The following is a 26,038-nucleotide window of genomic DNA, read 5'->3' as shown; positions in this document are numbered from 1 at the left end:
TGACATCCTTATTCCAAGGATTCCAGCCCAGCAGGAGCCACTACAACCAACTTACAGGCTTGAGACCAAACATTCTTATTGTCAGGGGGAATAGTTCCTCAGTAGCTGAGTTTCACCTGCACAGTTCTTAAAGTGAAGTCAGAGAGGTTTTTAGGACTCCCACCATGAATGGTGAATATCCTTGTATATAATTGAACAAAAACAATGGTGAGGCTTGTAGAAGTGAGTTTTTCAGTGAAGGAAAAATTGGGAGGAAAGAGGAGGTACAACTGGGAGTCAAAAAAGAAAACGAAGGAAAACAAACAACAACAACAAAAAGACCAACAACAGGAACTTGTAGAGGAAGTCCCAACCAACATGGCATGCAGACTCAGTCCCAGACTTCTGGGTTCTACTCTCAGATGGTCATTAGTTTTCTGAATGACCTCCTGTTTCTCTGAGAGAAAGTATTTCTATTAGCCCTTTACCTACCTCTACAAGGGACTACTGCATAGTCAATAGAGTAGTCCTGCTGTCAAATATATGTAAAGGTCCATTTCTCAGGAAAGATGAGTTCATATTTAAAGACTATCTATCGGTTGGGCGTGGTGGCTCACGCCTGTAATCCCAGCACTTTGGGAGGCCAAGGCAGGGGGATTACCTGAGGTTAGAAGTTTGAGATCAGCTTGGCCAACGTGGTGAAACTCTGTCTCTACTAAAAATACAAAAAATTAGTCGGGTGTGGTGGCACATGCCTGTAGTCCAGCTACGCGGGAAGCTGAGGCAGGAGGATCACTAGAACCCGGGAGGTGGAGGTTGCAGTGAGCTGAGATCACACCACTGCACTCCACCCTGGATGACACGGCAAGACACTGTCTCAAAATAAATACATACATACATACATACTATTATTATTGAAGCTAGATGCTTCAACAGTCTATCATCAAATAGCATAAAAACTAATAACAATCCATCTTTTTTTAACCTTGAACTCTTAAGCTACTCTAATAGCCTTTAGTACTAAAAAAAAAAGCAAAAATCAAAAAACTTCTCTGCAATATCCGAAAACACCACAAAGAAAAAAAATATCAAAAATTCTTCCTGATTTAATCTGAATACTCAGGTGAAGCTCTACTTCTTACCAAATTAAAGTACATATTTATTATCATAGAATTTTCATTTCTTTTTATGAAAGTCTTTCTCTGTCATGCAGGCTGAAGTCAGTGGTGTCATCTTTTTTTTTTTTTTTTTTTTTTTTTTTTGAGACAGAGTTTTGCTCTGTCGCCCAGGCTGGAGTGCAGTGGCACGATCTCAGCTCACTGTAACCTCAGCCTTCCAGGTTCATGCCATTCTCCTGCCTCAGCCTCCCGAGTAGCTGGGACTACAGGCGTCCGCCACCACGCCTGGCTAATTTTTTTGTATTTTTAGTAGAGACAGGGTTTCACCCTATTAGCCAGGATGGTCTTGATCTCCTGACCTCATGATCTGCCCACCTCGGCCTCCCAAAGTGCTGGGATTACAGGCGTGAGCCACCGCGCCCGGCCCAGTGGTGTGATCTTGGCTCACTGCAACCTCTGCCTCTGGGTTCAAGAGATTATCCCACCTCAGCTTCCCAAGTAGCTGGGGTCATAGGGGCACACCACCATAACTGGCTAATTTTTTTGTATTTTTAGTAAAGACAGGGTTTCACCATGTTGCCCAGGCTGGTCTTAAACTCCTGGCCTCAAGTGATCCTCCTGCCTCGGCCTCACAAAGTACTGGGATTACAGGCATGAGCCACCATGCCTGGCCACCATGGAATTCCTTTATTTTTTTTAGACAGAGTCTCACTGTGTCACCCAGGCTGGAATGCAGTGGCATGATCTTGGCTCACTACAGCCTCTGCCTCCCAGATTCAAGCAATTCTCCTGCCTCAGCCTCCCAAGTAGCTGAGATTACAGGCGCATGCCACCACGCTCAGCTAATTTTTGTATTTTGGCTAGAGACAGGGTTTCACCATGTTGGCCATGCTGAGTTTTTTGTTTTTTGGTTTTTTTTTTTGAGACGGAGTCTCGCTATGTCGCCCAGGCTGCAGTGCAGTTGCCTGATCTCGGCTCACTGCAACCTCCGCCTCCTGGGTTCAAACAATTCTCCTGCCTCAGCCTCCCAAGTAGCTAGGATTACAGGCATACACCACCATGCCTGGCTAATTTTTTTGTATTTTTAGTAGAGACAGGGTTTCACCATATTGGCCAGGCTGGTCTCAAACTCTTGATCTTGTGATCCGCTTGCCTCAGCCTCCCAAAGTGCTGGGATTACAGGCATGAGCCACTGCACCCAGCCCGGCCAGGCTGGTCTTGAACTCCTGACCTCAGGTGATCTTCCCACCTCGGCCTCCCAAAGTGCTGGGATTACAGGCGTCAGCCACTGCACCTGCCCACCACAGAATTTCATATTATTCCATGTCTATAGCTTTGTTTCCAGTGAGAAAGGGTACATTTTTCATAACTACACTTCCATCTCCTAGCTCTTTAAAATAATAACAGAGGTTGTGCCTAACCCACCCCAATTTATTCTCTCCTTCAGGGAAAAACAGCCTATTTCAGAGGCAGAAATGGAACACATTTTTATTTGCTATATGTATTAACGGTCAAACATAGTACTACATTTAAAGAAATCTCTGCTTTCTGAGGTTTCTTCAGTCAGAGGGTGAGGATGTGTCCGTGGAAAAGTTTACTTTGAAGAGTGTCCATCCCTAGGCAAACACTAAATTTGGAACACAATGTTGATTTTAATAGAGAACTCAGAACATATAACATGTTTCATACTCATTTTACTAGTAAATAGACAAGAGTTTGTTGTGGGTTTTTTGTTTGTTTGTTTTTGTTTTTGTTTTGGAAACAGAGTTGTACTCTTTCACCCAGGCTGGAGTGCAGTGGCGCAATCTCAGCTCACTGCAACCTCCGGCTTCCGGTTTCAAGCTACTTTCCTGCCTCAGCCTCCCAAGTTGCTGGGATTACAGGTGCCCACCACCACGCCTGGCTAATTTTTGTATTTTTGGTAGAGACGGGGTTTCACCATGTTGGCCAGGCTGGTCTCAAACTCCTGACCTTGTGATCCACCCACCTTGGCCTCCCAAAGTGCTGGGATTACAGGCGTGAGCCACCGCACCTGGCCCCTTTAAAAAAAAAAAAAAAAAAAGATTAAATCTTTAGTAAGGCAATAGGCCTTTTTTTAAAATTTGAGACAGGGTTTCACTCTGGTCCCCCAGGCTAGAGTGTAATGGCACAATCTCAACTCATTGCAACCTCTACCTCCCAGGCTCAAGCTATCCTCCTGCCTCAGCCTCCCGCATAGCTGGGACTACAGGCATGCACCACCACGCCCGGCTAATTTTTGTGTTTTTAGTAGAGACGGGGTTTCACCATGTCACCCGTGCTGGTCTGGAACTCTTGGGCTCAAGCAGTCTGCCCACCTTGGCCTCCCAAACTGCTAGGATTACAGACATGAGCCACCACGCCCGGTCTTTTTTTTAACTTGGATTTTAAATGCACAGCAGCTACTGACAACACAATGTAGTATAACTGCTTATCTAGGTTACCTGAATCTAATAGTACTGAACAGGATCTCCAGTACACTTGTGGATAATGGTGAGACCAAGGCAAACTTACACTGTAGCTAGCACACACCAGTCATGCAATGGCCTCTACAAGGCTCATGCCACCTGGCAGTAACAGATATACAAGCCATTAAGTAATTATCCACAGCATGCATTAGAAGTTTTATTAAAGAAACATCAAAGAGGAAACAATTAACTAATATTTTATTCACTCTTAAAAAAACTCCAGAACCCTTTCCTGAGCTTTCAGATTCTGAAACGGATTTTCAAGGCCTCAATCTAAGGCTTCTCCCCAGAGCAGAGGTATCTTTAACAACAAAAAACCTCATATAAGCACTCAAGTAAATGTTCAATATTACTACTTATATAAATACTTGCAAAGATGCACACAGTTTAAGTATATAATTTGATGTGTATAAAATCATATCTAAAAAAAGCATAAATGAGAATATATAGGAAGTACAGAGATAACATTATCATCATAGTCTATAAGAGATGCTGATGGCGTAACAGGTTTTCTCCCCTTCCTTACACCTTGCATCTAATATCATCTTTCAACTTTCTCTCATGTGCACAAGAGAAAACTATAAATAGCTCCAAACTAGAAAACAGAAGGCCATTTGGTGGAAAAGGATTTAACTCTATTTAGAATTGATCTAAAATTTCCTTTTACCTAAACATGTGCCTATAAATACATAAGCACAATTCATTTTATTAAGTGGGTACAAACATGAAAACTGACCTTCACCCCAGATCCAAAATCCTATAAAAATAAACTCCAAGTTAATTATTTCCTTATGCAGAAATTCTGTAGTCTTGAACATGGCTTGAAATAAGCAGTCCCTAGAAATCTTGTTAAATGGCATTTAACAAGATTTCAATATTTTTCTTCTTAAAAATACGAAAGGAAACTTTATTTTATTATTTCTCTCATTCTACTTAAGAAAATTTGTCTCAAAGTGGATCCTTAAAACTAGGAAGGCAGGGACAGAAGGTGAAATGGTCAAAGTCCTTAGGAAATAGGTGAGCACCATCAAGAAAGCCAACCAGCTAGCCAGGCAACCCAGAACAGAAACAGGGTACAACTTTTAAAATTTTTTTTTAATTTTTAGAGACTGGGTATCACTATGTTGTGCAAACTGGCCTCAAACTCCGGGCTCAAGAGATCCTCCCATTTCAGTCTCCCAAGGAGCTGAAATCACTCCTTTGGGAGCTGAGACTACAGGTATGCACCACTGTACCTGGCTTCATCTTTTTCTTATTCCATAATAATATTCCTGTCTCTAGATTATGGAGGAAAAGAATGAAAGCAAGATTCTTGAGGGCTCATATGTTCTTCAGTTTATACCTGGTACTATAAAAACTAAAACTGATTTGTGTTTAATCCTAACTATATTTCTAAAAATTCTAACTCATAAATAATAGTCTGAAAGAAAAATAGAAGACCTATAAAAAGCTAAAGTTGGCTGGGCACAGTGGCTCACATCTGTAATTTCAGCACTTTGGGAGACCGAGGTGGGTAGATCACCTGAGGTCAGGAGTTTGAGACTGGCCAGCCTGACCAACATGGGCGAAGCCCCATCTCTACTAAAAATACAAAAACTAGCCAGGCGTGGTGACGGGCACCTGTAATCCCAGGTACTTGGGAAGCTGAAGCAGGAGAATCGCTTGAACCCAGGAGGCAGAGGTTACAGTGAGCCAAGATCGCGCCACTGCACTCCAGCCTGGGTGACAGAGCGAGGCTCCACCTCCAAAAAAAAAAAAAACCTAAAGTTGAGATCTAATAACTACAAGCTTTCATTTACATTAAATAAGGCATATATAAACTTAGCTACTTCCTATACTCATTTTAATCTATTTATCAACAATGGCATGTGTCTTTATTATTAAGTTGGTCTTGACAGTCTGTTGGATGAAGTGACTTGAGTTACTAATTTTATAATAATAGAAACTAGGAAAAGTAATTAAATGGAGGAGACACAAAGAACCATGATATTAAGGTAAAGGGACAAAAATTAGAATTTGATTGTGAGATCTAATTCTTAATGCACACAGGATATAAGCACAGGGCACTGTCACTAACTCAGACATCTGAATCAAGTTATTTTCCAGGCATTTCTGCATCACATTTGTGAGATATGTGAGCATGTGTGATACCTACTGAAAATAGAAAATGCAGCATTACTAGTAGTACATGGTTAATGCTGAATGAGATGATGGAGGTTTTGTGCCTTAAACTACAGAACCTAGGTGTTTCTGAGGAAAGTCAACAATCTTCAGGAGGCAAGATGGCCAAAGCTTGCTCCAAAGGAGGAGGATGCCAAGATTTATATGCAAAAATCAAAATAACTCTGCACAGTGGGCTAGGCGCGGTGGCTCAGGACTGTAATCCCAGCACTTTGGTAGGCCGAGACAGGCGGATCATGAGGTCAAGAGTTCGAGACTAGCCTGGCCCACATGGTAAAACCCCATCTCTACTAAGAATACAAAAATTAGCTGGGCATGGTGGCGCATGCCTGTAATCCCAGCCACTCGGGAGGCTGAGGCAGGAGAATCACTTGAACTCGGGAGGCAGAGGTTGCAGTGAGCCAAGTTCAAGCCACTGCAATCCAGCCTGGGCGACAGAGCAAGACTCTGTCTCAAAACAAACAAACAAACAAACAAAAACAAAACAAAACAAAAACTCTGCATAGCATTTTTTTGGAAAGTCTTCTCATACAGAAGATAGTTGAGTCAATGGGCAGAAGGAAGAAGGAAACAATCAATGCCAAGCTAGAAAATGTGTCCACCAAAATTACAGTCAAGGCACTACCGGTCCTTCTGATTGAATAAGTGTTTAGTGCCATAGCTCGGGGAAAGTCTGATTTTTCAAAGGTGTTTCTACAAATATCCATGCCAATTCACACTATAAAAGGGGGCTTAAGTTTAATTTTGCAAGATGAAAAATTTCTGGAGATCTCTTTCACAACAATGTGAATATACTTAATACTACTAAACTGTACATTTAAAATGGTTAAGACAGTAAATTTTATCTTATGTGTTTTTTGCCACAATAAAAACAATTCAAATGTTTTTAAAAGGTGGGGACAGTACTCAAGGTCCTTGAACTACTACATAGCTTTTATTTAAAAAATTGTTCCAAGAAAAATTAGCCAATACTTTTACTAAACATATACTAATTTCTGTAAAAAAGTGTCTTTACTATATGGTTACAAATAAAAATCCTAGTGTATACACCTGTGAAACATCAATAATGTGTTAGATTATGCGTCTACTAGAGGATTTAAATAAATTTCTACATCCAAGTCAGATGGCAATTTTAATATTCCAGCCTCTTTCCTAAAACTGAAATCTAAAATTCAGGTTCAGAGAACATTAATTTTGCCTTGATATACTCCTTCAGTTCCATTATTGGTGTTACAATGACATAGCAGCAATTTTCCAAGGATGCTACAAGAGAAGCTCTGAACTCCCTATCTAAAAATCACTTAAAGAGTGAGAAAATTGTTTCAAGTTGTTCAAAATCTACCTCGTAAGGAATTTTGCCCAGGCTGGCCCAGAACAAGAAAATCTTACACCATTTATTTTAGGAATGTGAAAGTGTCAGTGACTCAATGAGCTAAAGCAACAGCATTCCTACACTTCCTCATCTTTGGCAACAGTTTAATGCTTTGAAAAAATAAAGCCATCTTTTATCTGCATAAATCCTTTTAGGAAACTCAATTGTGGATCAGGTCCTAAATAAGCAGTAATCTATGTTTAGTTACTAGATTTAGCAATTGAAGACTGGACCAGCATCATTAACTTATCACTTATAATCTTCTTTTTCCCTTACCAAATGTCACCTCTCCATTTCCACTCTTGTCAAACAACTGGAAAGCCACTATGAACATGGAATCTGGAGCACATAAAACAGATTCAAATGCCAAGAACTCTTGATAGGAGATCAACCTGGAATAAAATATAAAATGTCATTGGCTGGTGAAGAAAGGGAAAGCATCAGGCATTTAATCTGCCTTTACTATATGAACTGTAGCTCAGGGTAACCAATTAATTGATAAAGGGTAGTTTCTTTTTATAGAGGTACTTCAGATAAGGAAGGAAGGGAGAATTAGAATATTACCCTTTTGTAAGTCCCTAGCAAATTAATGAAACTGGGCAATAATCAATAGCTCCTAACATCATGAAAAGAGAGAGAACCAGGCAAAATATAATTAAACCTGAATCTGATCAAGTCTCTGGATCAGTTTCTCAACCTCAGTACTGTTGACATTTTAAGTTGGATAATTCTTTGCTGTGCAGGTTTTCTGTGCTTTGTAGCATGTTTAGCAGCAACTCTGGCCTCTACTCACTAGAGGCCAATAGCATCCCCAAGTTGTGATCAGTGTGACTAGCAAAAATGTCTCCAGACATTGCCAAATATCCCCTGGAGAGCAAAATCACCCCTGTTGAGAGCCACTGCTCTACAACTAATCATTGATTTACAGAAAATACAACGAACAAAGGAACATGTTCGCTACCACCACATAAATGCAGACTGTAGGAAATGACAGAAGAAACATTCCATAGTTACTGAAAAATAATTTTTAATGAAGCTATGAAGAGGATTCTTCTTTTTTTAAGGGGCCATGCTAATCTCTGTATCATTCCAATTTTATTATATGTGCTGCTGAGGCAAGCACAGGGAATCTCAATCTTAAAAGACCTAACAGATATAACAATGAATCACAATATACATCCTTATTTGGATTCTAATTTAAACAAAGTAAAAAAAAAAAAAAAAAGTTTTTTAATTTATAAGACAATTTGGGAAATGGAAATACCAACATAATGCAAATGCTTGATGATATTAAGAAATCAATGTTTTTAGGAGGTTTTTTTGGTTGTTGTTAAGCATTCTTATGTTTTAGAGATACACAGTGAGACATTTGCAAATGAAATACGTCATCTAGAATTTACTTCAAAATAATCGAGAGGATGGAGAAGAGATGGAGATATAAAAAAACAAATAATTATTTGGGTAATGATTAAAAGTAGGTGAACTTACATTATTCTCTGTGTTATACGTGTTTGAAATATCACTAATAAAAATTTTGGCCAGGCACAGAGGCTCACATCTATAATCCCAGCACTTTGGGAGGATGAGGCAGGAGGACTGCTTGAGTACAGGAGTTTAAGACCAACCTGGGCAACATAGGGAGACTCCATCTCTACAAAAAGTAAAAATAAAAAATTAGCTAGGCATGGTGGCACACACCTGTAATCACAACAACTCAGGAGGCTGAGGTGGAAGGATTGCTTGAGCCCAGGAAGTAGAGGCTGTAATAAGCCAAGATCATGCCACTGTACTCCAGCCTGGGTGACAGACCAGACTCTGGCTCAACAAATAAATTAATTAAACTAAAATAAAATGTTTAGAGGCAGGGCACAGTGACTCACGCCTGTAATCCCAGCACTTTGGGAGGCTGAGGCAGGCAGATCACTTGAGCTCAGGAGTTCAAGAGCAGCCTAGGCAATATGGTGAAACCCCATCTCCACAAAAAATACAAAAATTAGCCAGCCGTGGTGGTGTGCACCTGTAGTACCAACTACTTGGGAGGCTGAAGTGGGAGGGCAGTTTAAGCCCAGGAGGCAGAGGTTGCAGTGAGCCGAGATCATGCCACTGTACTCCAGCCTGGGTAACAGAGCCAGACCCTGTTTCAAAAAAAATTTTTTTTTAATTTTTTTAAAATAAAAATGTTAAAAGGAAAAATCAAAACAAAAATGGTGGGAGCCAGGTGCAATGTCCTGCACCTGTAGTTCCAGCTACTCAGAAGGATGAGGCAAGAGGATCACTTGAGCCCAGGAGTTCAAGGCTATAGCATGCAATGCTGGTGCCTGTGAATAGCCATTGCACTCCAGCCTGGGTAACAGAGTGAGACCCATTTCAAAACAAAACAAAACTTAACAAAAAGTGGGAGAAACTCATATGTTGGGTTTCTAGAACTTAACATGTCCTATCATACTCAAGGTTATAAAATTAACCAGTGATCAAAACTACACAGAAATTGCCTTCAGTGACCGTACAAAGCCAGCATATGCTAGACCTTTCATAGCAAGCTTGCTACAAAGATTCCATACCATCTTGCTGCTCATTAGTAGTGAGTGTCCAAGTAACAGCATTATAAAAATGTGTCTCATATGCACACAGATCTGCATACTGGTCTTCAATGAAGTATTTTCCTATGAAACTCATCTTTCCTTGATTGTCCAGTGTTAATTATTCTATATATTTCAAAATGTGTTAATTGATACAAGGATTTTCTATAGTATATCTTTCATGCGATTTCTGTTTGAGGAAGAAAAAAACAGACTGACCAATAATTTTAAATATAAAAAATAGGCTGATTATGGGTTTTCTTTAAAAAGGCATAACATACTGGTTTTTACAAAACAGCATCAAGACATAAAAAATACACCTACCCTGAAATACAGAATATGTAGCTTTAAAACAAATTTCATGCTCAGTAGTAAAACCAATATAAAAATATAAAACCTTCTCATAAATATAAAACCTTCTCATAAATATAAAACCTTCTATATTTATGAGAAGAGGCAAAAACTTCTTCCTTAACTAGCAAAGGTCACAAACTGTCAGCTGGCAGACTGAATTTGGTCCAAAGATGTGTTTTCTTTGGCATGAAAAGTACTATTTTTTTAGTTGCATTAGTTGACATTAAGAAATCACAAGATTTCCCATAAATACTCAGTTTTTTCTGGTTTATTTTGATAAACTGCAAGTGTAAACAACACTAGGTTTCTGGTCCCAAGTAGCACCAGCCCCTTGAAGACAAGCAGTCTTTTTCCTTCAGAAAAGCAACCAAACAGGGCTCATCAGTCATATATCTACAGACCACACTGTCCTTGTGGATTTGAGACTCTTGTCACATAGGTTTCCAATTAAGTAGCTCTTTGTTTAAAATAGAAAGTCTATGGAATTTACTAAATTATCTACATTTTGTCTGCCAGCATATTCAAAAGGCAAATCATATATTCATGCAACTTTTGAGCCAGAAGGACCCTTAGAAAGGCAAACGTTAAGTGATCTTCCTCAAAAATTCAGCAAATCAGTGAGGCTACCTGAAGACTCCTAACTCCTGCCTTCAATTTGGTGTTCTTCCATTACTGTGTATCTCCTAACCCTCTCCCAATTTTAAAGTTATAATTGAAAACCAGAAAGGGTATCTGGCATTAGTAAGCAGACCATTATTATAAGAAGCTACTGCGGTAATACTCAGCCATCCCTCAATACTCAGTTACCTTCAGATATATTCAGATCTGTATCACATGAGACACATATTCAGATGTATCATGAAAATACACAAAAGCACCAACAACTTAAAAATTAGTCAAAAATCAGCCTGTTACAGTGACACATGCCTGTAGTCCTAGTTACTCAGGAGGCTAAGGCAAGAGGATCACTTGAGCCGACAAGTTCAAGGCTGCAATGAGCTGTGATTGTGCCACTGCACTTCAGCCTGGGTGACAGAGTGAGACTCTATCTCTAAAAAATAAATAAATAAAAAATAAATCAACTGAGTACATTATTCAGCCTTAAAAAGGAATGAAATTCTGACATATGCTACAACATAGATGTGCCTTGAAAACATTATGCTAAGCGAAATAAGGCAGACACAAAAGGACAAATAATGCATTATTCCACATATGTGAGGTAGCTAAAATAGTAGCAATAAGAAGTAGAGTACTGGTTATCAGAGGCTGTTTGGAGTGGAAGGAAAGAGAATGGGGAGTCATTATGTAATGGGTATGGGGTTTCAGTATGGAATGATAAAAACGTTCTGCAAATGGATATGATAATTTTTTTTTTTTTTTGAGACGGAGTTTTGCTCTTGTTGCCCAAGCTGGAGTGCAATAGCATGATCTCGGCTCACTGCAACCTCCGCCTCCGCCTCCTGGATTCAGGCAATTCTCCTGCCTCAGCCTCCCCAGTAGCTGGGATTACAGGTGCGTGCCACCACACCCAGCTAATTTTTGTATTTTTAGTAGAAACGGGGTTTCACCATGTTAACCATGGCTGATTTCGAACTCCTAACCTCAGGTGATCCGCCCACCCTGGCCTCCCAAAGTGCTGGGATTACAGCCATGAGCTACTGCGCCTGGCCTTGGATACGAAAATAGTTGCATAACAATGTGAATGTACTTAAAGCCACTGAACTGTCCTGTCCACTTAAAAATGATTAAAATGGTAAATGTTATTTATGTATATTTTAACACGATTTTAAAAAGGATTTTAAAAAGTCACTTGAGGTTACCTAGGTGCATACATTTGTCAAAGCTCAGCAAATACACCTTTGAGATTCACATTTTCTTACTGTGTGTGAGTCTTACATTTAAAGAAAAACACTCAAAGGCTGGGCATGGTGACTCACACCTGTAATCCCAGCACTTTGGGAGGCTGAGGCGGGTGGATCACTTGAGGTCAGGAGTTTGAGACCAGCCTGGCCAACATGGTGAAACCCCACCTCTACTAAAAATACAAAGAAAAATTAGCCTGGCATAGTGGCGCATGCCTGTAATCCCAGCTATTTGGGTGGCTGAGGTACGAGAATTGCTTGAACCCGGGAGGCGGAGGTTGCAGGGAGCTGAGATCGTACCACTACACTCCAGGCTGGGTGACAGAGACACACACTGTCTCAAAACAAACAACAACAACAAAAAACCCTCAAAACATATATTAAACACTAGTAAATAATGTGCATGCTAATTTAGAACTGTATCAATGTCTGACTTTACTCTGAAATGTATAAAAAAATAAGATGGACTGATGGAAGGATAGAGGGATGGATGGATATATGAAAAAGCAGGAATAGTTAGATGTTAATAGTAGAATCTGGCCAGCTGCGGTGGCTCATGCCTGTAATCCCAGCACTCGGGAAGGTCAAGGGAGGAGCACTGCTTAAGTCCAAAAGTTCAAGACCAGCCTAAGCAACATAGAAAGACCCTATCTCTACAAAAAATACCAAAATAAAGAAAAATTAGCTGTGCATGAGGCAGGCGCCTGTGGTCCCAACTATTTGGGAGGCTGAGGTAGGAGGATCATTTGAGCTCAGGAGGTTCAGTAAGCCATGATTTGAGGCTCAGTAAGCCATGATCACGCCACTGCATTCCAGCCTAAGTAACAGAGTGGGACCCTGTCTCAAAAATAATAATAATAATAAATAATAAAATAATAATAAATATAATCTATGTGGTAGTGTAGGTGGTAGATATACGGGTGTTCACTATAAAATTCTTTCAACTTTCTTTAATGTTTGAAAATTTTCATAATAAAATGTTGGGAGGAATGAGAGAAAAACAGGTCACTTGACAGTCTCTCTGATACTCTCCTCTATTTTAAGACCACAGTCATTATATACTTATTGCATTATAATGCAACAATATTTTTCTGAAAACAAGAAATAGTCTGCAATGCTTAAAGCAAGCATGTTTCAGAAATTTATTTATTTATTTATTTATTTATTTATTTATTTATTTTGGGAAACAAGGTCTCAATCTGTCTCCCAGCTCGAGAGCAATGGCGCAATCAGAGCTCACTGGAACCTGGAACTCCGGGTTCAAGTGATCCTCCTGTTTCAGCCTTCTGAGTAGCTGGGACTATAGACAAGCACCATGATGCTCGGTTAATCTTTAAATGTTTTTGTATAGATGGGGTTTTGCTATGTTACCCAGGTTGGTTTTGAACTCCTAGTCCCAGGAGATCCTCCTGCCTTGGCCTCCCAAAGTGCTGGGATCATAGGCGTAAACCACCATGCCTGGCTCCAGAATATTTTTAAGGCTCCTTTTCCCTTTATCCTGCCATGGATCCCTTTATTGCTAGAAGGGCCCAATCAAGACTTTAATAGAACATATGCAAACCACAAGCTACTAACTGTTGAGTGAAGAAACTACTGATTAGTTCACACTCTATTCGTTTTTCTTGTAATGGGGATAAGGAGGTACTTTCACTTTTTACCATATTACCCCATTGTCTGACATTTTGGAAAGAACATGTATTCATTTTATAACTTTGAAAAATATATTTTCTGAATTTGGTGTGTTTTTCAAAAATTTTCTACGAAGCCCCTTTTCAATTTAGTAAATAGGAACTAATAAAATGACAAAATATTAATATGTTAATTTTACAATTTTTAAAACAATCAAGATTTCTGCATAAAAAGTTCCTCTATATGCCTGTGTAACATAAAGGAAAACACTTGGGGGAAAAAGTAGTAGAAAAGAAAACTAGTTTTCTACATCATAGGAGAACAGAACTTCCAGATAAAATTCTGACTAGGACTAAATATAGAAACTATGGTTCTATAATTTACAATTTCAAGCAAGCAACTGTCTAAATATTTTAGATTAGATCACACAATTACACTCTCTGAGATCTGCATTAAATGCATAAAATCATTTTGCTTTTCATTATATACCAGAACTTCAAAATTTAAGCCACAATCCCACAAATAATACTTGGCTAACGGCTTTTACTTTTAGACACTGATTGTGCTATTTATAATATATAATGCTGTATTGTATGTTACACAGCTTTCTACAGCAAGCACCCATATCCAAACATTCCTACTTATTTTACTATCTAGTGGGGGAAAGGAGATGTGGAACAAGAGAGAAGGAACAGTTAACATCCTAGAAAACATGGGGGAAGGATTGCAGAGCACAAAAGAGCATGTTTCAACCACTCCTAGACCAGCTTTTCTCACACACTCAACCAAATCACTTGAACTTGTCTATACTAGTTCCACTCATTCAGACTTGGTCTTGAGTGGTTATAAGCAATATTATATGTTGCCATTTCACATAACGTATCTATAGGACTCATCATCAAAAAACTACCATAGAACCAAGGAACACATTTTGGGTCAGGAAACAATGTACCAAGTAAGCTATTCTAGTATTTCATCACCGCCCTGGGTTAAGGGGTACAAAACAGAAAGAGGGAGAAAAGAGAATATCTTTTTTCTTTTTTGTTAAGACAGAGTCTCACATTTTGTCCCTCAGGCTGGAGTGCAGTGGCTCAGTTATAGCTCACAGCAGCCACAAACACTTGGGCTCAATCAATCCTCCTGCCTCATTCTCCCAAGTAGCTAAGGCTACAGGCACACGCCACCATACTTGGCTAATTTTTTTCTTTAATTTTGTAGAGATGGGGTTTCACCATGTTGTCCAAGCTGGTCTCAAACTCCTGGCGTCAAGCGATCCTCCCACCTCAGCCTCCCAAAGTGCTGAGATTACAGGTGTGAGCAACTGTGCTCAGCAGAGAATATCTTTTTAAAAAGATGATTATAAGAAGAAAAATGGGCTGGGTGCAGTGGCTCATGCCTGTAATCCCAGCTCTTTGGAAGGTCGAGGCAGACGGATCACAAGGTCAGTAGTTCAAGACGACAAGCCTGGCCAAATGGTAAAACCTCGTCTCTACTAAAAATACAAAAATTAGCCTGGCATGGTGGCATGCACCTATAATCCCAGCTATTTGGGAGGCTGAGGCAGGAGAATCACTTGAACCCAGAAGGCAGAGGTTGCAGTGAGCTGAGATCACACCACTGCACTCCAGCCCGGGTGTCAGAGTGAGACTCTGTCTCTGACAAAAAAGAGAAAAAAGAAAAGAAAATGTCCTACTTTAACAATGCAACTCAGCCTAGGAGAACCATATGAAGCCTCAAAGAAGATACACTACTGAGACAGAATAGAGCAGACAGTCACAAAAGGAAACATTTGAAAATATATGGATATTCTGAAATCAGGTCTTAGACCAAATTACTAACAATAAATACTCTGATAATTTCTAAAAGAGCTAAATATATATGTTACCTTTAATAATTTTGAAGAAGGAATTCTGATAGGTATAATTAATTTTCATATGCTTTATTGTCTAATCACTGTTGAAAGATCCTATGGGCCGGGCGCGGTGGCTCAAGCCTGTAATCCCAGCACTTTGGGAGGCCGAGACGGGCGGATCACGAGGTCAGGAGATCGAGACCATCCTGGTTAACATGGTGAAACCCCGTCTCTACTAAAAAAAAAAAAATACAAAAAACTAGCCGGGCGAGGTGGCGGACGCCTGTAGTCCCAGCTACTCGGGAGGCTGAGGCAGGAGAATGGCGTGAACCCAGGAGGCGGAGCTTGCAGGGAGCTGAGATCCGGCCACTGCATTCCAGCCTGGGTGACAGCGCGAGACTCTGTCTCAAAAAAAAAAAAAAAAAGAAAGATCCTATGATTGAATGATCCACAGTGATTTATCAGCTGATATATTTTGAGTAGAACTAAAATGTATACAAGTTCCCCAATACCTGCCATTTATAAATGATATAAAATCTTTCCAAAACAAACATTTGTTAAACACATAGTAAATTTCACACACTGTGCAAGGTTCTATGGGACAATAAAACTGAATACATTACTAATCCTGGACTCAAAGAACTTAGACACCAATCTTTCTACTTTAACTATTACAATAGCCACCTAAATTGATTCTACTGCATATGAGTCTTGTCCCATTCCAACCTACCATTTCTAAAATCTGTTTACATCTGTGGCAATGGAAATAATTTTTAGACTACTTACTGCCTAGTTTCTCAAAGGTTGTCACATAAGCACCTCAACAGGAAGGAGAAAGAGCCTAGGCCCTGGAGGCCTGGAGATGTAGATTCAAACTGCCATAACAAGCCAAAATTTTCTTTATCTAATTCATGCAAATATTACATTCACTCCATAATACAGCCATATATGATTTTAATACAAATAATGATCGCTTTTCTCCCCTTAGTTGAGTAAACTGACATTCTAGCAAGATGCCCCTTGTTATTTCTGTGTTTTCACACACCCATACACTAGCAGGCCAAAAATACCTGCAGGACAGAGTCAAAAGCCTTCAGCCACTCCAACTACATTTCCCCCAGCAACAAAGCAATGCCACGCCACAGCCACATCAAAGTACTTGCAACACAACCCTCCTCCATTGCCATTCACTAATGCGCACACACGCGTGCGTACACACACATGCCCCTTAATATTTCATGCCATTCCTGTTCCCTTTCCTGGAATTCTTGTCCCTACTTATCCTACTACTAACAAGCTTGTACTCATCCTGCCAGATTTCACTCAAGTATCACCTCTTCTGTGATGCTGTCCTGACCACACAAAACAGGTAACCATGCTTTCTTGGGTTACCTCTGTACCTCTTATATAGCTATGACAGCACCTCATTTGTTTAGTCATTTTCTTTCTCACTAAGCTAGTAGCTTCTTTTGAAGGCCAGAAGCCTCATAAAATTTATGTTTGTATTTGTAAGGCCCAACAGTGCCTGACAAACAATAGCTATTCAATTAATGTTTACCAAATAAACAGAGAGATAAATGACTAAATATCACTCCCTAAACTCTCCCCTAATTTATTTTTCATCATAGTACTTATAGCCTTCTAACAAACCATAATTCACTTATTATCGTTTTGTGGCTTTTTCACTGACATATTAATAATCCCAGCACGAAGAACAGTACCTGAGGCATAGTAGGCACTCAATACCTATTGAATTAATGAAAGAAATATACTTGGTTATTTGGAACTCATTCTGCTCAGATTATTCAACATAAAATGTGGCTTTTGCCATGAAATATTTTTTCGAAAAAAAGAAATGCCTGTATCCTTGATAATCACAGTAAATAACACCATTTTTATAAACTTAGAATAAAATATATAGTTTAATTATACAACTAGTATATATCATTTTTTAAAGGCTGGGCATGGTAGCTCACACCTCTAATCTCAGCAGTTTGGGAGGCCAGGGCAGGCAGATCACTTGAGGTCAGGAGTTTGAGATCAGCCTGGCCAACATGGTGAAACTCTGTCTCTCCTAAAAATACAAAAATCAGCCAGGTGTGGTGGTGCATGCCTGTAATCCCAGCTACTTGAGGTCTGAGGCAGGAGAATCACTTGAACCCAGGAGGTGGAGGTTGCAGTGAGCTGAGATCACCACTGTACTCCAGCCTGGGCAACAGAACAAGGCTCCATCTCAATTAAAAAAAAAAAAAAAAAAAAAATATATATATATATATATATATATATATATATATCTTTAATGTAGACCAAAACAAAACAAAACATAGATCTCCAGTTAGTGTGGTTTAAAAATTATTGGCTCAGAATTTGACCTATAAAGTAGAATACTTACTTGCCTGGTATCTTAATTGTTTTCAACATAAAGCTTCCCATTATTTTTCCAAATAAATTTTTTTGAATACATTTTTTGTAATGATTTCTGTATCCCAAAAGTAAATAATATATTTATTTTAAATACATATTTTATAATTACTAAAGAGCAAATTGATAATTACTAATTACATGTTTACTAATATTAAAATTCTAGATACTCATAGGTAAGCCTGTGGGTTTTTTTAATTTTTATTTTTTTTTTATTTTTGAGATGGAGTTTTGTTCTTGTCGCCCAGGCTGAAATGCAATAGCTCAATCTCAGCTCACCACAATCTCCAACTCCCAGGTTCAAGCAATTCTCCTCCCTCAGCCTCCTGAGTAGTTGGGATCACAGGCATGGGCCACCATGCCCGGCTAATTTTGTATTTAGTAGAGATAGGGTTTCTCCATGTTGGTCAGGCTGGTCTCCAACTCCCAACCTCAGGTGATCCGCCTGCCTCGGCCTCCTAAAGTGCTGGGATTACAGGCGTGAGCCACCACGCCCAGCCAGTTTTTTAAATTTTTAACAATATATTCCAGAACATTAGTTTTCAGAAAATGCATGAAGATACTTACCCATCCTTGGTTTGATCAGCTACTCCTGCCAAGAGCTGCACGATCTTTGGGTTACTATTTGGATCATTATACAGTCCAAGATAGCGCTGAACAAAGTCTTCTGGAGTCATGTAATGCTCTCCATCAACCTCAGTACTGGCATACTAAAAAAACAAATAAATAATGTATACTGAAAAATTATCCAATATCATTTTATATCCAATAGATGTTTTGTGAAAAGGTAAATTATAGGCCAGTATTAAAATCAAAATAAAGATAATAAATGCAGAATTTTTCTCTGGATACTGAAAAATCAAATATTCAGAGTCTGATTTTAAAACATTTTATAGTATTAATATATGCACAACATGTATGAACCTTGAAAACTTTATGATAAGTGAAAGAAGCCAGACACTAAAGGCCATGTATTATGTGATACTATTTACGTGGCATGTCCACAATAGGCAAGACCATAGAATCAGAAAGCAGAATATTGGTTGCCAGGAGCTGAAAGGAGAGGGAGAATGGGAGTTAACTGCTTCTTAGGTATCAAATTTCTCTTTGGGGATGATGAAAATGTTCTGGAATTGGATAGTGGTAACATCATAAACATTGTAAATATACTTTAAAAAAAAACACTGAATTGTATACTTTAAAATGGTTAAAATGGTGAATTTTACGTTATGTGAATTTTATCTCAATTAAAAATACACATACTGGTAAGATAAAAGATATGAAAAGACTAAGAAAGGTGAAAGAGCAGCCAGGACCTGAAAGTGACTCCCAGAGGCTCCCTGTCTACAAGAGCACCAGGGAGACATGTAACCTGCCAAACCTTCGAAGTGAAATGAATGAAAAAGGAATAACAAACAAGACCTTTCATCATACCAAGTTCCAGCAGCTGGAAATAGGAAATAAATTAAAATATTCTTTGACATCAGTAATTTTTACATCAATAATTTTTTAAAATAAAGTAATAATAATACTTGCATCAAAGAAACTCATTGAAGTGCTTTATATACTATGGGATAACCAAACATGAACAACCAAAGCTCTTCTCCTTGAGTTGCATCAGATTGATCATTACTTCAGTCACCCAACAAAGCAGTAAGATCAGAACTGAAGAATACAAGGGCTCACAAAATGTCAAGCACGAACAATTAAAACTAACATCTACACCAGGGCCTGGCCCATCACTGTTAAATTGCAGAACATCCAAATGAAGTGAAAATTCTACAAGTTTTCAGAGAGAAAAACCAGGTCACATATAAAGAATCATGAATCAAGGGCATCATGCTCCTCAACAGCCCTGCTTTTTTTCCCTCAGCACCTCTTTCTAACATACTTTATATTTTACTTATGCTTATTGTCTATCTCCCAATTAGAATGTGTCACAAGGCAAAGAATCTTTGTCTAATTTGTTTACTGATATATCCCAAACACCAAGAATGATGCCTGGCTTATAGTAGGCACTCAGTAAATATTTGGCAAATGAATGAATTGGTAATAGGTACACAAATAACTAGGCAAATCAAAAGTTTGGTAATTTTTAACTATGAGAAATTATTTTTATTGTACAAAAATAGAAAATATCATAATCTATGACGGCTCAAAATAAACAGTATTTATAGTCATAATAATATAGATATCAAATGTTAATTTAATAAAAATTATAAATAGGACAGGTGCAGTGGCTCACACCTGTAATCCCAGCACTTGGGGAGGCCAAGGCGGATGACTACTTGAGCCCAGAAGTTCAAGACCAGCCTGGACAACATGGCAAAACTCCATCTCTACAAAAATACACAAATTAGCTGGGCATGATGTCATGTGCCTGTAGTCCTAACTACTCAGGAGGCTGAGGTGGGAGGATTGGTTGAGCCTGGGAGGTGGAGGTTGCAGTGAGCAGTGATCATGCCATTGTACTCCAGCCTGGGCAACAGAGCAAGACCCTGTCTTGGAAAAAAAAATTATAAATATACTGAGAGGAATGTGAGAGGAAGTAGTATAAGGAAGCTAGGACCTCAGCTACTATAACAAAGTCAAAAATGTCTAGACATATCAATATAGAAATGTGAAGGGAAATACCAAAAGAAATAGCTAAGAGAGTTACAAGTGGTTGCTTCTAGGAAACAAGATGGGGAAGAAGAATCAGGGCAAATGATTGTTGGTTTGCTTTCTGGTCAAGTATTGCAAGTGTCTCCATTTGTGGATCTGACTAAACAAAGCCACCTATTCTTTCAATAAGAAAAGAGTTAGCCCAGGCACAGTGGCTCACACCTGTAATTCCAGTACTTTAGGAGGCCAAGGCAGGAGGATCCCTTGAGTTCAAGAGTTCCAGCCTGGGCAACATGGAGAGACCAGATCTCTACAAAAAATTTAAAAAGTAGCTGGGCATGGTGGTGCACACCTGTAGTCCCAGCTATGCAGGATTCTGAGGAGGGAGGATCACTGGAACTTGGGAGGTCAAAACTACAGTGAGCCATGATTGTGCCACCACACTCCAGTCTGAGTGACAGAGCAAGACCCTGTCCCAAAGAATAAAAAACAAACAAAAAACGCCACAGAGACTACCACCCCAAGTGCTATATCAGCCTGCATAAGAAGTAGCCCAGTGGCCAGGTGCAGTGGTTCATGCCTGTAATCCCAACACTTTGGGAGGCCAAGGCGGCCAGATCACTTGAAGTCAAGAGTTCGAGACCAGCCTGAACAACATGGTGAAATGCCATCTCTACTAAAAATACAAAAATTAGCCAGGCATGGTGGCCTGTGCCTTTAGTCCCATCTACTCAGGAGACTGAGAGGAATGGGAGAATCACTTAATTTGTAATTTCAGTAGAGACTGGTTTCACCATGTTAGGCCAGGACGGTCTCGATCTCCTGACCTCGTCATCCACCTGCCTCGGCCTCCCCAAGTGCGGGGATTACAGGTGTCAACCACCGTGCCGGGCCCTCACCTGCATCTTTGTAATAGCCACTTCTTAGTCTCCCTGTCCCAAGTTAGTTCCTCTCTCCTCCACTCACCTTTCATGTTGCCATCAGGGATAGCACAGATCAGATTATGTCTCTCCTTTCTTCTAAAACTTTTAGTATTGTTCCATGGCTTGCAGAATAAAGTTCAGACTATTCTGGTTAGCATTCAAAGCATTTGAGAGGTGGGAGAATCACTCGAACCTGGGAGGCGGAGGTTGCAGTGAGCCAAGAGCCAAGATTGCACCACTGCACTCTGGCTTGGGAGACAGAGCAAGACCCTGTCTCAAAAAAAAAAAGTAGCCCAGCGGTTGCTTGATGACTTGTGCTACAGAACAAAAATAAAAAGAAGTAGCCCAACGTGGACTTTTTTTTTTTTTTTTTTTTTTTTTTTTTTTTTACTAATTGGTGCTACCAAAAGCATTCAAGAAATATCACCCCAAAATAAAGTCATGTTCTCTATACATGACTATAAAAGCCATTCTTGAAGGGGTTTTGAGTTTAAACCTTGGCTCTACCACTAACCCTGTGTGAGTCCCTAGACAAGTTTATTGACCTCCCAGGCCTCTAGATATTTCACACACTTACACAATGAAGACAAAATAATCTTTAAAATTTCAAAACCATAAATATATAAACATAGGATAAAGAAAACAATAGGCTGGGCACGGTGGCTCACGCCTGTAATCCCAGCACTTTGAGAGGCCGAGGCAGGCGGATCACAAGGTCAGGAGATCGAGACCATCCTAGCAAACATGGTGAAACCCCGTCTCTACTAAAAATACAAAAAAATTAGCTGGGCATGGTGGCAGGCGCCTGTAGTCCCAGCTGCTCGGGAGGCTGAGGCAGGAGAATGGCGTGAGCCCGGGAGGCGGAGGTTGCAGTGAGCCGAGATCGCGCCACTGCACTCCAGCCTGGGCGACAGAATGAGACTCTGTCTCAAAAAAATAATAATAATAATAATAAGTTTCAAAACAATAAGTATATAAACATAGGATAAAGAAAAAGCAAACTGAAAGATATTTATACTAACAGTAAGTAGATTCCATCAATTCCTGTCAATTGCTTCTTTTCTTCCTCTTCTTAACATGTACGAGACAACTGGACATGTTCCACCAAGATCACAAAACCACCAGAGTTAAGAACACGCAGGAGCGAGGAAAGGCACAATATGAGGAAGACTGCTGCAATTGGAAAGAAGGATGGATACAAGGAAGTCTTAAAACAGAATGTAAGGAGACTGACAAGTTAGTTACTAGTCAATTACTAGTTACTGTTACTAGTTCCGTCCACCAGTAACTAGAATATGAGTTGCAAACAATGGCATGAGAAATATACTATGGGAACCAAAAAGGAGTGACTCATTCCCAGGACTGGTGGGATGGGGCCAGAGAATGGAGGGAGAAAGGCAACACTTGGAATGGACCTTAAAAGTTAAATCCAATTTCAATTGCAAGTGGAGAGAATGAGTACTTCAAACTAAAAACAAAAACACAAAAAACTAATGTGAACAGATGTTGAAACAAAAAATACCCTTTTTTCTGGGAGAAGGGTTAGTTGGAGAGAAATACGGTAATAAAGAGAGCGTATAGAAATATATGTAGTAGAAAAGGCAGTTTGAGACCAAATGGTGGAAGACTTTGAATGCTAAACAGAAGAGTCTGAACTTTATTCTGTCAGCCGTGGGACACTACTAAGTTTAAGAAGAAAGGAGAGACATATCTGATCTGTGCTATCCTTGATGGCAACATGAAAGGTGAGTGGAAGAGAGAGGAACTAACTTGGAACAGGGAGAGTAGTAAGTGGCTATTACAGAGATACAGGTGAGGGCCGGATGCAGTGGCTCACGCCTGTAATCCCAGCACTTTGGGAGGCCGAGGCAGGCGGATCACGAGGTCAGGAGATTGAGACCATCCTGGCTAACACGGTGAAACCCCGTCTCTACTAAAAATACAAAAAATTAGCTGGGTGTGGTGGCACGCACCTGTAGTCCTAGCTACTCGTGAGGCTGAGGCAGGAGAATCACTTGAACCCGGGAGGCAGAGGTTGCAGTGTGCTAAGATCACACCACTGCACTCCAGCCTGGGCGACAGAGCAACACTCCGTCTCAAAAAAATAAATAAATAAATAAAAGATACAGGTGAAAGAGGTTGAGGCCTGAACCAACACAGTGGGCATGAAAAGGAAAAAACAGTGGGTACTTTTACCTATTGCTAATAGCTTTTTATTTATTATTTTAATAGTATTACATTCATACCATTCAAAATTCAGAAGGTAGCAAAGAATATACAGTGAAAAGTCTTCCTCCTACTTCTGTTCAATTCCCCACCCGAGAGGCAATTGATTTCTTATGTATCCTTCTAGAGATGTTTTATGCATAAACGAGTAAATTATATATATGTTAATATATATACACCCAAATATATGTGTGTATATATGAAATTCTTATTCATTTCTTTTTTATATAAATGATAGCATACTATTTATACTGTCCTATATATCTAGCTTTTGTCAAATTCAGTCCTTTTGAAAAGAAACTTGGCAATATACAGGTACATATACACAAGTATACATTATATATAATCATAAAAACGCTCAAATCCTTTGACAAGGAATCCTGGGCCTGACTCCTGTGAAAAATTAAAAAGAAGGAAAAACTAAACACAAAATACAAAGTAAGAAAACACTAGGTCAGGCACAGTGGCTCACGCCTATAATCCCAGCACTTTGGGAGGCCAAGATGGGCAGATCATCTGAGGTCAGGAGTTCGAGACTAGCCTGGCCAATATGGTGAAACCCCATCTCTATTAAAAATACAAAAATTGGCCAGCCTCAGTGGCTCACACCTGTAATCCCAGCACTTTGGGAGGCCGAGGTGGGCAGATCACCTGAGGTCGGGAGTTCAAGACCAGCCTGACCAACATGGAGAAACCCCGTCTCTACTAAAAGTACAAAATTAGCCGGTATAGTGGTGCATGCCTGTAATCCCAGCTACTCGGAAGGCTGAGGCAGGAGAATCGCTTGAACCCGGGAGGCGGAGGTTGCAGTGAGTCGAGATTGCACCAATGCACTCCAGCCTGGGCAACGAGAGTGAAACTCTGTCTCAAAATAATAATAATACTAATTAGCGGGCATGGTGGCAGGTGCCTGTAATCCCAGCTACTCAGCAGGCTGAGACAAGAGAATCTCTTGAACCCGGGAGGCAGAAGTTGCAGTGAGCCGAGATTGCACCAAAGCACTCCAGCCTGGGCAACAAGAGCAGAACTCCATCTCAAATTCAAAAACAGAAAATACTAGAGATGGGATTATGGTGATCTTTGTTCTCTCTCTTCACAACTGCTTGTGTTGCTTCTTTGTTTCATTAACAGATGACAAAAGAGGGGGGAGCACACGAAAACATTTCAGAAATTTTGTATTAACAAAATTTGGCAACAATTGTTCTTTGTGCCACAGAGGTGTCTATTCTCTAATATCTGAATTTGACCTCCAGGACTACAACCACTAAATAGAAAACATAAACACACAATAAAAGTGCTCTGTATGTATGGCATCTACTTCATAGAATACTATGCAGCCATAAAAAAGGCTGAAATCATGTCCTTTGCAGCAACGTGGATGCAGTTGGAGGCCACTATCCTAAGCAGAATTAATGCAGAAACAGAAAACCAAATATCACCTGTTCTTATTTAAAAGTGGGAACTAAATATTGGGTATGAGGCAAGAGAATGGGGTCTGGAGGCCGTTTCACACCAACTTCCTAGAACTAAATTGAAAGGAAAACCCTAACTTTCCACACCTAAGTAACAAAAGGACCAGAGGCTACTCCCTTTGCAAACCCCTACCTTTTCTGCACGGCAAATTGGAAATTGGCTGTTCACAACCAATCAGACTGACTGCAGGCAGTTTGCATATAAGTACAACTTCGTAACTTCATAACTTTCCTTTAGCCTCTGATTGGTTGCTTTCTACAGCCAATCAGATGTTTGTACAGAAGTGTGTCCTTTACAACTTCACTTCAGCCTCTGATTGGTTGCAGAAAGCAACCAATCAGACCGATTGTGGGCCACCACTTCATTTGCATGAGGTAAGCACCAAGGAGCCAATGGGAAACCTCTAGGAAGTATTTGGACCTGAGAAGATTCTGTATCCAGGCCCTTAATCCGCTGCTCATTGGCTCCCACACTGTGGAGTGTACTTTCATTTTCAATAAATTCCTGCTTTCATTCTTTCGTTGCTTCATTCTTTCCTTGCTTTGCTGGGCGTTTTGTCCAATTCTTTGTTCAAAATGCTGACAACCTGCAGTCAAGACCCTGGACAACTTGCAGTCAAGATCCTCTACCTGTAACAGGTACACATGGACATAAAGACAGGAACAATAGATACTGGGGACTATTAGAGTGGGGAGAGAGAGAAAGGGCAGGGGGCGGAAAGATTCCTGTTTGGTACCATGTTCACTATCTGGATGACAGGATCAACAGAAGCCCAAACCTCAGCATCACACAATATACCTTTGTAAGAAACCTGAACATGGACCTCTTGAATCCAAAATTTAAAAAATTTTAAAGTATACGGTATGTATGGAATCGCCAAGATGTCAATATTCTTGACTTTAAAACTATCAGGAAATAGAGCAGCCTTAGCATAAACCACAAAGGACACAGCGGCTAACAAAGAAAACAAATGCTTTAG

At 39.8% G+C, this 26,038-nt stretch overlaps 1 protein-coding gene and 1 non-coding gene across 3 annotated transcripts in view; both read right to left on the bottom strand.

The window, feature by feature from the left end:
- SLC25A12 (solute carrier family 25 member 12) overlaps window positions 1-26,038 on the bottom strand; it is a 671,031-nt gene that overhangs the window by 69,957 nt on the left and 575,036 nt on the right. The window contains exons 4-5 of one of the 2 annotated variants that reach the window (XM_050751344.1): window positions 18,401-18,543; window positions 7,413-7,528 (exon numbers count right to left, since the gene is read on the bottom strand). In XM_050751344.1, the coding sequence (XP_050607301.1) occupies window positions 7,413-7,528; window positions 18,401-18,543 (259 nt within the window). Of the gene's footprint in view, window positions 1-7,412; window positions 7,529-18,400; window positions 18,544-26,038 lie in introns of those variants that run through there. The other variant, XM_050751345.1, reaches the window with a different exon arrangement.
- LOC126933242 (U6 spliceosomal RNA) lies at window positions 8,154-8,259 on the bottom strand. The gene has a single exon (XR_007718484.1). It is a non-coding gene; the product is annotated as a U6 spliceosomal RNA (small nuclear RNA).

Source organism: Macaca thibetana, chromosome 12 (genome assembly GCF_024542745.1).
Source record: "Macaca thibetana thibetana isolate TM-01 chromosome 12, ASM2454274v1, whole genome shotgun sequence".
Taxonomy (NCBI): domain Eukaryota; kingdom Metazoa; phylum Chordata; class Mammalia; order Primates; family Cercopithecidae; genus Macaca; species Macaca thibetana.
The sequence above is the reverse complement of the archived record's forward strand: the minus strand, read 5'-3'. Positions and strand labels throughout refer to the sequence as shown.